General features: G+C 37.0%; 1 protein-coding gene across 2 annotated transcripts in view; it reads right to left on the reverse strand.

Annotated features, from left to right (window-relative positions):
* LOC107560151 (galactosylgalactosylxylosylprotein 3-beta-glucuronosyltransferase 1) overlaps window positions 1-15,304 on the reverse strand; it is a 100,748-nt gene that overhangs the window by 26,512 nt on the left and 58,932 nt on the right. For both annotated transcript variants that reach the window (XM_016244241.1, XM_016244240.1), the window contains exons 3-4: window positions 7,964-8,082; window positions 3,529-3,671 (exon numbers count right to left, since the gene is read on the reverse strand). In XM_016244241.1, the coding sequence (XP_016099727.1) occupies window positions 3,529-3,640 (112 nt within the window). In that variant the 5' untranslated portion in view covers window positions 3,641-3,671; window positions 7,964-8,082. The remainder of the gene's footprint in view (window positions 1-3,528; window positions 3,672-7,963; window positions 8,083-15,304) is intronic.

The raw sequence follows: 15,304 nt of genomic DNA on the forward strand, positions 1-15,304 counted from the left end.
TGCTTAAAACTATAATTGTTCAGAATGTGCAGTTTTACTAGTTAATATTAAAATACATAAAATGTGTAACTGTTCAACAATTCAATGTTGTAAAAAAAAATCTGATCATAAAGATGTGCTGCTTCTGTTACTTTTACAAATGAAAATATTTTATGTTTATAATATTTTTATGAACAAATAACATTTAATATATATATTTTTCACTGAGATTTGAGTAATCTCATTGTGTAAAAACGCTGTTTTGTGTCATGGTTATGCAATGACGTCATCACGCAATGACATCACAATGACATTTAGCAACTTTTAGCAACAAACGGATCTGCCTTTAGCAACTTCCCCTGAAAATTAGTTGGCAACACTGCATGGAAATGATATGCAGATGACGTTATGCATATTAAAACTAGGGTTGGGTACCAAAACCCCGTACCAATATGGCACCGTTACCTATGTAACCGGTATGTATTTGAACCGAATCCAAACGCAGATTTCAGTGCCATGCCTGAGCAATCGATTGAAATATTTGTCCTCTGGTTCTCCGAAACGGACGTATGAAACATCATCGCGGCACCGCACGTGAAAAAATAAAATTCCCAACTGAGAAAATGCACATGAACTCAATTCGGAAAGCTCTAATAATACAAATCCAACCAATCTTTGTAGTAACGCGAGTGTCCATGTTGTTTTCACATTCCGACTTAAAAGCACAACTCGGGAAATGAGAGCATCCGAGGAGCACGTGAATGCAGTAATTACACTTGCTCTGACGGCAGCAGGTAGCCTTCCGTTAACTAAGCTAAACATGCTTAAATTAAAATGCCTAAAGCTAAACCTCCCTTGTATTTACATTTCTAAACCTGTTATCTCTTTCCAACAAAAGAGAAAATTATAACCGTTTTACTCCACAACACCAGTCAAATGCTTCCTTTTGTGATCTGATGAGGCTTCTTGTCACAGAATGAGGCAGAAAATATGTTCTATATGCTACTTTAAAAAGAATACATCGATTAGCAATAAATTAGGGTGACCATATGTCCTCTTTTCCCACGGAGCCGGTAGCTCTTGTTGGATGCAGGGTTGCCAAGTCCGCGTTTTGTCCACAGAATTGGGCTACTTTTAAACTGTTGCCATGGGTTGATTTTCCCAAGTGGGTTAAAGGTTTGAAATATTGCATAAATTACATTTGACTGAAATGCTTGTATTGAAACATTTTGCATTCTACCTATCTGTGATAAAAATTGGGCTTCTACATTAACATCCATCCCTTCTTAAAAGTCTGTGTTAAAAGAGAGCTGCTTGTTGCGCCATTTAATAAGCCGACTAATTTTTGTTACCAACGGAGGCACGAGAGCTCCGCGCTCCCCCGCCTCCCCCTCCCCTTCTCTATAACCTAGCGGTTGCAATTACATCAGCAGATTTGACACATTCGCGATAAAAAAGCGGCGCTTTCACGTTATGGTATTGCAACTGTGAAATTACAAACAAAAAATACACATTCTGAGACATGAACTGAAATGAATTGTGAATTTTATTAACATTAAATCGTCGTCCTCCCATTTTCACCTTAAAATTATGCCTCCCCTGCCTCCCTCAAAGTTTCTAGTAATCCACTCAAAGATTTTAAATTGCTGGTTGAGGTTTGTTTAATTGGGGTTGGAGCTAAATTCCCATACCTTTCATGTCAGTCTATTGACTGCAAAGGTTTCTCAGTGAAAGTAATGAGCTTACAGGCCACACTGCAATAAAGATTCTGTAGTGTGGTTTTGGTGTCTGTATAGTGATGCACAATGCTCTTGGACAAGCATCAGTATCAGATGGCTTTAGAAAACTAGAAGACTTTAGGTTTAAAACTGGTTGCAAATATAGTGTGTTATGTCTCTTTTTTTGTTCCAGGGAAGAAATAATTAATTAAATTTTTTGGCTGAACTATTCTGTTAAATCTCTTAAATGAGCATGCTGGAATGATATTGCTGAAATAATTTGTGTTACCTAGGGCTGCTCAATTATGGCAAAAATCATAATCATGATTATTTTGGTCAATCACGAATAATCACGATTATTTAACACGATTATGAGTGGGCCATATGACCAAAACTTGTGAGTGATTTATTTTAAGATTTGACCATTTAGGCATGCAGATTAAGCTAAAAGTTCACTTTACATGTCCGTGTTCTGTTCCATGTCAGAGCGCATGCACAGAAAGCCTCCTGAGGAATGGCACAAGTTCTTTCGCGCTTTTAACTTTAATAAATCAAGCACATCCCATTTTGCGAAAGCCGCGTTACACGATTTTACTGATTTGCACATGAAATTTGGGCTTTTATGGAAGAGTGAAAGCGCACAGCTGGAAAGGGGCGGAATGGGGCAAACTAATAGTTTTATCTTGATTATTGCATTTTTCATAATCGGTGGAAGATGAAATTGAAATTGAAACTGTATTTCGATTAATCGCACAACTCTAGTGTTACCAAATATATTATTTTTTTTCCCCCAGAATATTTTCACAAAATGATGGTGTGGGCAGTTCCAGCACATTCTGCTGATAGCTCATTAAGGGCAGAAATCATGGTGCCACCTCACATATCAGATCTTTATCATTGTTCAATTAGTGCCCTGCTCTCACTTCAGACATTTTAGCACCATTAGATTAGCACACTCCATTAACAGTCCAGATGTTCACTGCCTCCTAGGCATCATACAAACTCACGTTAATTGCTTCATGATAACTTCTATGAATACACATCTGCAATTCTCCATAAGCTGACGGTATTGACATGCATTATATATGGATATATAGATCTTCAAATGCTGGGTATTGTATTTCCCTGTAGTTTGAGCTAGAGGTGGTCAGTGACTGATGGATTGTCGTGAAGCCATTAGACTGCCCCAAATGCCCCATAAATAACAGGTTATGTGTACAGCTTGTGTATGTGATTTATCCACTTACATGTTTTAATGTAAGTGCTAAAATAGCTGTAGACATGCAAACAAGTAATTTTGACTTAAAGCCACCAGAAATGCTCCTCAGAGTATGATTTTATTGGAGAAATCTTCTGCAGCTTAATAAATAAAAAGCTGTTGGGTAATTTCATTGGAGTCAGAGGACTCTTAAAGTGAGGCACATGAACTGAAACTCAGCTAATGTGTTACAAAGTGGGATTTGTGTTAATCTACATGAATAGTTTTTTTTTATGTCACATGAAATGAAAGCACACTGTGCTGAAAGACAAAGTATATTTAGTTAACTCACGGTTTTGTAGTTGTTTAGAAAGAAAACTAATTTGTATTCAAGTGGCAAGAAGATAAATCTTGTTTAGCCCCACCTTTTTAAAGCTATTTTAAAGATAATTTTTCAGTGAGAATAACATCATGCCATTTTTTTTCTAACATGACCTTACTCAAATGAGCACAAATGAATAGACACGCTGAGTTTATCATAGAATGTATTAGGCTTTGTGCAGAAATTAGTAATTTGGATTGATAACAAAATTGGCACTGAAAACATGTTATATGTGTAAGAGAGACTGGTACCCTTTCGGATGGCAAGCAGAGGGGCAATTGCACTTTGGTGCCACACAGTGATGAGGAGGGTCCATGGTAACACAATCAACACGATGGCAAGAATATCTCTTCTCTTCGGCATCTCCAGGGTTGGTTCTATGCCTGGTCATTACCTAAGAGAGGGAAATGAAGAGAGTCAGACACTATGCTTGGATTGAGTTGGGCAGACTATATAAATGGAAAGATATGTGGGAACCTCATAAGTGTCAGGGAATTAATGTACTAGCTGATCAAAATGACTATCATAATTTTTTATATTAGATTTCTAGCTAGCATATGAAATTTTATCATGGCTGCACCATCGGGGCCAATTGTAATATTGCGTTACAATTGCCCACGAGCCACATGGCCCAGTGTAAGCACCTTGTTTGTCTGTGTTGACATACTTTTCTGTTAGAAAATAAACATATTTTCACAAAATATGTTTTATGTAAATTTTTTTAAAGGGGTCATATGATGCTATTTTAAAGATAATCTTTTTGTGTATTTGGTGTAACAGAATATGTTGACATGCTTTAATGTTCAAAAAACACATTATTTTTCAAATACTGGACATAATTGTAGGTCCTCTATGCCCCGCCTCTCTCAAACGCGTCGTTTTCAACAAAGCCCACTCCTTTGACAAGCGCAGTCTGCTCTGATTGGCCAGCTGACCCAGTGCATTGTGATTGGCCGAACACCACAAGCACGCGTCGGAAATGTCGCGAGCTTCAGCTTTCAAAGTAAATATCAAGACAGTTAATAATGTCGTTAGTTTTACCATCAGTTCAAGCCCGAAAGGGCAACAGAGTTGCGTGACAGACACAGTGATGATGCAGTACACAAGCCGCGGTTAAGACAGCTGACGTGCTATGATTTCTAAAAGGCAGTTCACTCTCCTGTAAGTAAAAAAAAACTGTTGTCCATAAAATGCGTTGCACAAATTCGAACATCTGGGTTGTGCTGTTCTGTTGTAAATAAATCTTAACCAATGATTCCTAATTGCATCTACTTCCGGAAGGCCAAATAAAGTGCTTTTGCTTTCGCACTGAAATACACAGCGTCTCCCTGACATGGCTGCATCAAAACTACTGCTGTTCCTGAAACCACGCCTTCTTTCTTTGCGTGCACATTTGGGCAGCATTATGCTAATATTTCCACATAGTGAGGTAGATATGTGGGGGCGTGTTAGAATGAGCCGTTTTAGGGGGGCGTGGCAGAGTCTTAACTTTGATAAAGAATATCTCTTTGGTTTTGAGACTTTAGTCTTTGCAACTTCAGGGATCTTATCTATGCACAATCAGCTTGTAACACTCCAAAGAGAAAGGAAACTTGAAATCGCATCATATGACCCCTTTAAAGGTGCTGTATGTAGGATTGACACCGAGTGGTTGAACTAGGTATTGCAGTCCAAATTGAAAATATTGGAGAAGGTTTTTTTCACCCGGTCCCTCCTCCTCAGACTTGACGCACACGCAGGTTGCCAGATTGACGACACCAACAGCCATCTGTCAAACGCATCTCCAATATTTATTCTGCTTTTATTATACCGTTGTTGATCATAACGTTTTTTGGATGGATGTTGAGGCTTTTTAGGGTGGGCAGAAAGTTCTATTTCCCTCTCTGATCCATTTCGTCTGCCAGCTTCCATGCCTGAAATGAAATACGCTGTGTTTCCTGCCAACTGGCAACCCGGGGTGCCGAAATACAATTGGGTAAACTGGCAGTGTATAATAACTGACTGTAGCATTGTTTTTCAGATAAACAACTGTGTTAACTTAGCATGTTTCTTAAATATCTGCAAACATATTATGGTATTTTTATGCTTTAGTAGAGTCAAAAACTTACATACAGCACCTTTAAAGGATCTAACATCTTGGTGCCAGATACCACAGCACACCTGTCCATGCCTCGTCGGGTCAGGGCTCTTTTGGCAGCAAATGGGGGACCAACACAATATTAGGATGGTGGTCATAATGTTATGCATGATCGGTGTGTGTGTGTATATATATATATATACACACACGCGTGTTTCGCCACGCGCACCCCGCCCTGCAGTGCAGGTATAAAAGGAGAGCGAACACACATCAGTTTTTCGCTGAGGAGCCGAGACTGCGCGCCCCGGCCGTACAGCGGTGGTGCAGCAACTGTAGCGATGGGACGTAACGTCTCCGTTCCCTCCTTCAGGGAACGAGGGTTACATATGTAACCGAAATAAAATAGTTTTAAATCATTCAAATCTAGCTACCACTAGAATAGTTGCCTAGTCTTCTGCAAAAATAGAATGCATATGATGATTTTTGAATGCATATGATGCCTGACATCTAAATGAATTTGATTTACAAGGGGGCAACTGTAACACTGACTTCTTGCATTTAATTTAATATTATAATCTTGTCGTTATTAGAGAAATTATATCAATTGGATTACTTAGTGCAGCTAAATTTGTTTCTTGTATCAAAAGATGACTAGTGTATTTCAAGTAGTCTGTGAGTTATGAAGGAAAATGTAAAAAAAAATGTTACAATAGGTTGTTTGCAATCACGTGATTCTGAAGACGGGCAAAATTCAGATGGAGGACAAGAAGTGAAAAGCAGAAGGGATGAGATGGAGGAAAGTCCGTACTGTACTGGTTTAGACACTATTACAAGAGGAAGGTATAAACAGAAAATCACAACATATGTTGGACGTGATCCTAATGTTATTAAGAGGAGCGATTTTTCAACTAAATTGAAATACTTGCCAGCCATTGAGGCGGTGGATATAGGCTAAGCAACTAACCCTGATTGCAAACAAGCTTTTTTTTAAATTTAAACTGCAGATATAATATCTTATTTACATTGTGTATATGTGTAGACACACCCCCCCCCCCTCTTTAGTTTAGATTAAACTAAAACTAGAGAACAAATAAATAAGTCAGTGGGAAGAAATTCTTAATTTGTGGCCACGATATATCTTTTCCCGCATGTCATGTCTCCTAAATTATAGTACAGTATATATTTTCGAATGTTCAAAACCACAAAAACAACAACAACAAAAGATAAAAGTGTAGGAGTTTGCTCCACTGGATATTGCTGTCAGTCATTTAACATTTATATCGTAAAACGTCAAATATTAAACGTTTAGCTACGGAACCTAACGTTACATCTTACCTTCACCGTGACAGGAATTCAAACCGTAAACAGTAAAGCCCGCCTTTCTTTGATTTGATTGGCCATCTCAATCACGTAACGAGCGCTCTACATAAAGAGCTGTGCTAATGGACTGACAATCAAAGTAGTCCCTATTTGGCCATATCTTATTATTGCTCTGCTCAGAAACCATATCTCCCAAATAACTGTGAGTCAACCACAGGAGGACTAACAACAAGAGCATAAACAAAGACCTGTTTCTCGCTCGAATAACGCTGACCAGTTAATCGCTAGACCAGCAGTTTTGATGGATGCCGATTGTAATAGTGTCTTTACCTTGACACTTTTAATAAAACGTAAATGTAAAAAAATCTATATTTAAATTCAAAGAGACAATAGCCACATCGTTTTGGATACGTTTTATTCAGATCCAAAACGATGTGAACATTAGAGCGCGCTGAACTCTCCTGCAGTGTCTCTGTTTCACTCGAAGCCGGAGGAGGGCGCTCTCGCGCAGAAGTCTGACTCATAGCAATAACTTATCGCTTAGCTGAATAAAAAGCAGAAACGTCCTCACTTTTTTATATTTGTGTCTGGAGGGGTTTCAGTGATAATAGTTAGTTAGTTAGTGCACCTAGGAGTAAAGACAATACATTTAAAACGATATTGACAATTTTATGTGTGTTTTTCAAGTAATCTCCAGGTAATAAATAAAGTATATGAATGACACCGTGCTAATTGACTTATAATTTATTACAGTACAAAAACTATAAAATATATTTTCTGCCTTATTCTGTTATAATTTTTTTAAAGTGTTTATATAGTTATAGTATATTAACCAATCATAAAATTGTCATTAGGAAAATACAGGCAAAAATATTATAGAATACAATTTATTCGTTACTGTCCAGCAGTGAATTTGATTTCTTAGCCAATTAAAAGTAAGAGAGAATCATTTTTTTTATTATTGATTATTATTATTATTATTATGGTCAATTAGATAAAAAAAAAGTATTATTAAATTTGTCACCTCTGTCCCCCTCATTTCTGAAATGATGGCTACACCTCTGGGCGTACAGGAGTCATACATGTTAGTTTATAATGTAGTTTTGTTGTTGTTGTTGTTTTATTTGGCACGTGAAGCATATTCTTATTCTTATTATTACTAGTACTTTTAATATTATATTTAAAGCTTCACATACCGAAAAAAATGACATAAATTAGTATTATAAATAAATAAACAAAGTTATTATTATTCATTATTATTGTTTACATTATTATTGTTAACTTCTCACCCTTAGTTACAAATGACGGATGGCCACGAGCGTGAGGTCCAGCTGTGACGGCCGCATGCTGGAGGTCATCCACCATGCTGTTGGCTCCCAGAGCATCCCATGCTGGAGGTCCAAAGTTCCTAAAACACACAAAAAACAGACATCTTTGATACACAAACTGCAGCTTCTGTCTGTTAATTTCAGAGAAGACAAGGTATAGTTGATGAGACCATTATTTTGCTGTCTTTCTTCCACCTCCTGTCCAACTGTTACAGGGATGAATGTTTCTTGGTCCCAAATCACAAAATAATACATAGTAGAGCAATCCAGTGCTGATAAATGAATAATTTTGCATTTGGAGCGGCATTTGCTTGCTCTCAATTTCCTTTAATCTCAGTGGTAATATTTGCAATACAGGAACAGATGAATTAGCTGTCAGGTGCCCGTTGTGCCAAACCTCTTCCTAAGAAAATAATAATTCTGTTATAAAACTATTATCACTGAAACCCCTCCAGACACATATGAAAGCTGGGTATGATGATGCTGTGCCTTGAACCAAGCCTGTCTGTGTGTGTAGGCTGTAGCACAAATGCTGGTTGACTGCAGTAGCGACAGTGTATTTTTAGCTTCTCTGGAGGCAGAAAAATTGAAGAGAAGAGAGAGAGTTGATTTTTTGAGAGCAGCATGGCCCCTGTGTGTGTGTGTGTGTGTTTTCTGATATTAAGCAGAAATAAAGGGTTAGGAGTGCTTGTGGTTGAAAAACAGTTTGCAGTTTGTATATCAGTTATTAGTAGAAATAATATAATCAGTCATCATTAAGGTCTTCATATCATCCGGAAAGGGTTTATTTTGCAATAATGAAAGGCTGACTGTACATTATCCCACTTATTACATGACTACTTGGCAAATAAATACATGGACATTAAATATTGATATGAGTGAAATTAATTTATCATGTGAGATGAAGGAGACCATGGAGTGATATGAGACAGTATAAGAGAATAGTTGCCAAAGAAGACAATCTGTTTAGCATCATTATGCAAAAATAATGAATAATGATGAATACCACAGTTGACCAATCAGAATCTTTTAAACCATCTTTTCTTTTTCAACCAATTCAGTGAAGGTAAATCTAACAATATAATCAGTCGAATCGAAACCTACCAAATAATACAGTAGATGCACATTTGAATGTAATTTCAGACATCATTGATCTGTTATTATGTTGTTCTTCGCTGTGACTGTCAGGCAATATATGTTTAATGAGTTTATCTTCGCTTATTATCATACTAACAGCACATCAGCCAGTTCACCTCACTGTGGTCACCCTGTTGACAGATAGATTCATCAAGTCTAGAGATTCAATATTAAACTGTCTCAAAATGCAAGATGCTGAGTCTTCATCTCTGTGCGGCACAAGAGCCTTAGACCTGTTTTACCAAAATAATGCTGCTCCCTGGAAATCACACAGACAGTCTCTACACGCACAGACTAGGCACACTCTGTGTGTATATGCTGAATTTTTAATTCAGGGTTAGTGACCCAAGAAGACAAAAGGACAAGGACAAACGGACATGTCATCCACTGAATGGCTATGTACTGATCAATGGAAGTTAAGCAAAAGGCACCATGAATAGGGAACAAAATAGGGTATAAAACTAATTTTTTATTTGTATTTTTAGTGAAAGGGGTGCTTAAAGGGAAAGTCTACAAATGGAAATTTCAAATAACAGATTTCAAAAATGTTATTTCTGTTATCCTTTACTCGCCATCATGAAATATTTTGAGAAATCTCTCTCTCTCTGTCTTTTTATTTGTCCATACAATGGAAAGTAAATGTGTGAACTGGTAACCAAATCAATGGTAATCAAAGACGATTAGAAAGAAAGAAAGTCATACAGGTTGACACAAGGGTGAGTAAATAATGACAGAATTTTCATTTTTAAGTGAACTCTCCCTTTGACCTCCAGAAAATGTTGATTGTCAACCTCAGGAGGTCAAACTAAATATCAAAAGGGCTGATTATTTTCTATTCATTTTATATGTGGTTTACAAGTTTTGCAGCCGTATTATTTTACCCTGTTGCATTTTTGGCTATAAACCTGATGGTCACACTTTATTTTAAGGTCCAGTTCTCACTATTGATTTACTATAAATTATGACTTTTTCCTCAATTAAACTCCTAATTTGCTGCTTATTAATAGTTAGTAAATAGTTGTTAGTAGTTGTTAAGTTAATGTATGGGATAGCATTAAGGGATCTAAAATATGGTCATGCAAAATAAGCCATAATATGTGCTTTATAAGTACTAATAAACAGCCAATATGTTAGTAATATGAATGCTAGTTAATAGTGATAATTGGTTCTTAAAATAAAGTGTTACCCATTAAATAATATCAAACAAATGTAATTAGGGGTGTGCGATGTTGACAAAAAAAAGATATCTTGATATTTTATCGATAACAATAATTAGACGATATTTTGCTGAGTGTTATTGTGCTGACATCTTAAGGACTATCGTAGACAGCTGACTCCTAATGTTTTTGATATTCTTCATATTCTGTGTGGTGGTCAGTTCACAGCAGTGATAGAAAGTAGCTAATCTTTTTTCAATGAGTTTAAGTTGATTTTTGCCTTTTATGGGCATTTTTACCTTTTTAAAGCCATTTTTTTCTAAAAGTGTGGATCATCTTTTGAGTCAAATTCGTACATTTAATCAGTCGGTTAGAATATAAGACTTTTGGGCTTTTACCAGGCAAATGAAATCAGTATCAACAAAATATATCTTTGCAATGCAGAGGAAACACAGAAGCTGCATCCCAAGTGGCATTTAGATGTATTTACACACTGTTTAATGCAGCTCAGAGGGACATGGAATGATTTAACATATATGTCGCACGTGCTACGAAATAACTGGTCTGTGTGATGAATAAATTTACCACTGTAGCACGCTTGCGATACAGTCTTGCATGTTCATAACACAGCCGCTTAATAGTGTGAAGTGATTTCGTTGTGCTTGTTTGTGTGTGTGAGATTGATTATACTTGGTAGTTAGGGGTGTGCGATATGACGATATTTGATTGTGGGCGATTAAAATGTCTCCACGATCTGCTTTTGAAGAAATATTGTTGTTTCTGCTACAGCGCACATTCTATCAGCTGCAGTTCTGGCGCCTCCCTCCGTCTCAATAAAATGTACAACGCCATAAGCCACATGCATTCACATCACTGTTAGCTCAGTGGTAGAGTTACTCTCACGGGACACTGCACTTATGCGCAATCACAAAACTACACCATTTCCATCTGCTTTAAAGCAATACCGGTTAAACATTTAATTCACGTGCTGTTCTGCATGCGCTTTTTCTGAGCGCGTACTCATGAAGTGCGCTCACACTGAGAGTCTGTCAAAAAGCGCCTGATTATTGGACTAAGTTGTCTTTCGCGTCTGATTGATTTAGTGTCTAACACTGTCAAAAACACACAAGGTTTACATATAAACACAGTTGGTTATGTCTAAAATGAAAGTAAACAGTTGAGAGAGAAACGCGTGCAGCTCTTAAAGGGACAGTAGCTACTAAACATGCTGCTGACTGTCATTAAAGGGATAGTTCACCCAAAAAAATTAATTTCTGTCATTATTTACTCACTCACATTGTGTCCCAAAACTGTATTGATTTCTTTCTTGTGCTGAACACAAAATAAAATATTTTGAAGAATGTGAGTAACCAAACAGTAGCTGGTCCACACTGACTTTTACAGTAGGAAAAAAATACTATGGAAGTCACTGTGGACCAGCAACTGCTTGGTTACCCACATTCTTCAAAAAGAACTTTTATGTTCAACAGACGAAATAAACTAAGGTTTAAAACAACTTGAGTAAATGGTGGTATAAAAATTAAACACTATGACAGAATTGAAAGAAAGATGACATAATTTTCATTTTTGGTGAACTATTCTTTTAATGTTAATAAAACAACAAAACAGAAAGAATCTGCTCACTGCTCTTGACTGATGAACTTATCATCAGTCAGTTGCTTTTAAAAAAAGTATAATTGATGTATATAGTGTATATAGTGTTTTATTTTTATATTTGTACATTCAATTTCTTGAATTTTACTGCTAAGTACTGTACCTGAAAAATGAAGCACTGTTTGTTTTCTTTGTATATTAGATAAAATAATGACAAAGATTATTATCTTTACTTACTTTGGCCTAAATGTCTGCCATTCTTTTTTATTTTATATTTTGTTCAGGAGTAAGAGGTGTTATGTTTCTGCACTCTTGCAAATTAAGAAAACTTTGTCTAAAACAATTTTTGTGATGGTTTGTATTTTTTGTGCTCTGTATGGAACATCAGTGCCTGTTTAAGTGATGAACTCCATTACTTGTGTTTGTTTTCAGACATGATAACAGACGTTTTATACTTGTGCTACAACTTTTTGGCCTGTGCTACAAAACTTTCAACCTCTGTAGCACCAGTGCTATGTGGAAAAAAAAGTTAACGTACAGCCCTGTATATATATACATTTTCTGCCCCATATCTTGAATTTTATTAGACTGAATCACGCAGTAAAAGAACACACTCTAAATGTGCACGTGCACTAGTCTAACCTACTAGACTTCACGTCATGTATATGTGTGCACTCTGTAGGTGTGTTTTGTTTGGTTTTTGTAATATACTCGATAATGTCAAATCGCACATCGTTAAAACAACAATTAGATATTATCGCAGACGATATATATCGCACACCCCTAAATGTAATTATACACAAAATGTAGGCTATATAATGAAATAAAATATGACAACAAAATGTATAACAGGATTGAAAGAAAGAGGGGTGCCCATTTAGTTTGAATTGAGCTGTGACTAGAGAAAGTCTAGCAAATTTTGCCAAAAAAAAAGGAAATGTAATTTATTATTATTATTATTATATATTTTTTACATGTCATGCTGCAAATAATGTCCATATAATGTCACTTCTTGGGTGTTACAATCTTTAGGAATTTTTGTAATGGGGTGGAAATAAAAAAAATATATGATTATTATGCATTCGGTCATTGAAATTAGTTAATCATTAAAAATAATTTTACTATTTTATTTTACATTAAATATAATATTAGTTCAAAGGATTATGGTATAACAAAAATGTTTATGGTTGTAATTGTTAGATACAGCTAAAGGGTAAAGACTTCTGAGGTGGGACCAGGAAAAATGGGAGGAGGGTAGGAGGAGCGATACAGAAATAAAAATAGTTAAATTTTATGTTAGGTTGATTTTATGTCAGGTAATAGTTAAAACTATGTGGTATTTGCACCTACAAAATGCTTTAAAAGTCGTAGTTGTTGAAAGTGCCAGAAGAACAAGGTTAGAATGGCAAATAACGCAGTCTAAATCACACACTGTTACGAGCTCTTGTTACATTATAGTCCTCTACGTCCGCTGCGTTCTCAAAACTCTGGCCATTTGATAATACCTAGAATATCAAAATCAACTGCGGGCGGCAGATCCTTTTCCTATTTAGTGCCCAAACTCTGGAATAACCTACCTAACATTGTTCGCAGTCTTGCAGTTTAAATCTAGATTAAAGACCCATCTCTTTAACCTGGTTTCCACATAACTCACTGATACGCTTCTAATATTCAAATCCGTTAAAGTATTTTTAGGCTGCATTAATTAGGTCATCCGGAACTGGGAACACTTCTCATAACACCCGATGTACTTGCTACATCGTTAGAAGAATGGCATCTACGCTAATGTTAGTCTGTTTCTCTCTTATTCCGAGGTCACCGTTGCCAGCAGATCCAGTCTGTATCCAGATCAGATGGTCACTGCAGTCACCCGGATCCAGTAGACCTCCACAGCCCTGAAAGACAGCGGAGACCAGGACAACTAGATGAGCCCCAGATACAGATCCCCTGTAAAGACCTTGTCTCAGACGACCACCGGGACAAGACCACAGGAACCAGATGAGTCCTCTGCACAATGTGACTTTGCTGCAGCCTGAAATTTAACTGCTGGTTTTGTCTGGCCAGAGGAGAACTGGCCCCCCGACTGAGCCTGGTTTCTCCCAAGGTTTTTTGTCCATTCTGTCACCAATGGAGTTTTGGTTCCTTGCTGCTGTCGCCTCTGGCTTGCTTGGTTGGGGACACTTCATTTCCAGTGATATCGTTGACTTGATTACACAGATACTATTTAAACTGAACTGAGCTGGATGATGACATCACTGAATTCAATGTTGGACTGCCTTTAACTGAAAAATGAGTGTTTACTATTGTCATTTTGCATTATTGACATACTATTTTCCTAATTAATGCTGTTCAGTTGCTTTGACAATCTGTATTGTTAAAAGTGCTATATAAATAAAGGTGACTTGACTTGACACACATCATAATCAATCCCTGGATGACAGGGTGGCCTTGACAATGTTATGCATCAACCCACACTTAACCAGCTGTAAACAGAATGCCTGCATGTCGATAACTACCATCCCATTGTGATGAGAACCTGCCAAAATAGTTGTGGTCTCTCAGAGGTGCTAGAGTCACCTCAGTCAACCTCCCAAAGTTTGTAAGCAGAAAAGATGGTGCAGTGTCCATCACTAACAAGAGGATTTGGAGTTACATGGCCCGGGGATTTTTAATCTCAGTAATGAAAGATGGAGTTGATAAAGCAACTTTTCATGAATGCTGATACTTCTGCTGCGCCTGCTCTGAACAAGCTAATTGGAATGCACTCCCAGACCTGAGAGCATGCATACAGCACAACGCATTAAAGCCCCGTCCAGCTCATTTTCTGTCCCTGCTTATATATTCACAAATTTCCTGACCGCTGGCCCCCGCTTTGTACATGTCCCAGTAATGACTTAGAACGCTGCTAAGAAAGGTGGCCTGACAGGTCATTATTGATATTCACAAAGCCCATTTACCTGATGATCTCAGCAAAGATGAAGACTAAAAAGTGCAAGCTTGACACCAGTAGTAACTGTCCTCCAAATGAACAGATGAATGTCTCCAGTGTTTTTCATAGTGAAAGGCAGTTTTGTATGATCTATCTATCTATCTATCTATCTATCTATCTATCTATCTATCTATCTATCTATCTATCTATCTATCTATCTATCTATCTATCTATCTATCTATCTATCTATCGGTATGTCTGCCTGTCTGTCTCAGTAGTTATCAATCTATCCATCTTTGTATCCATATGTCTGTCTGTCTGTCTGTCTATCTATCTATCTATCTATCTATCTATCTATCTATCTATCTATCTATCTATCTATCTATCTATCTATCTATCTATCTATCTGTCTGTCTGTCTGTCTGTCTGTCTGTCTGTCTGTCTGTCTGTCTGTCTGCCTCTCTG

Source organism: Sinocyclocheilus grahami, unplaced genomic scaffold (genome assembly GCF_001515645.1).
Source record: "Sinocyclocheilus grahami isolate Dianchi unplaced genomic scaffold, SAMN03320097.WGS_v1.1 scaffold712.1, whole genome shotgun sequence".
Classification (NCBI taxonomy): Eukaryota; Metazoa; Chordata; class Actinopteri; order Cypriniformes; family Cyprinidae; genus Sinocyclocheilus; species Sinocyclocheilus grahami.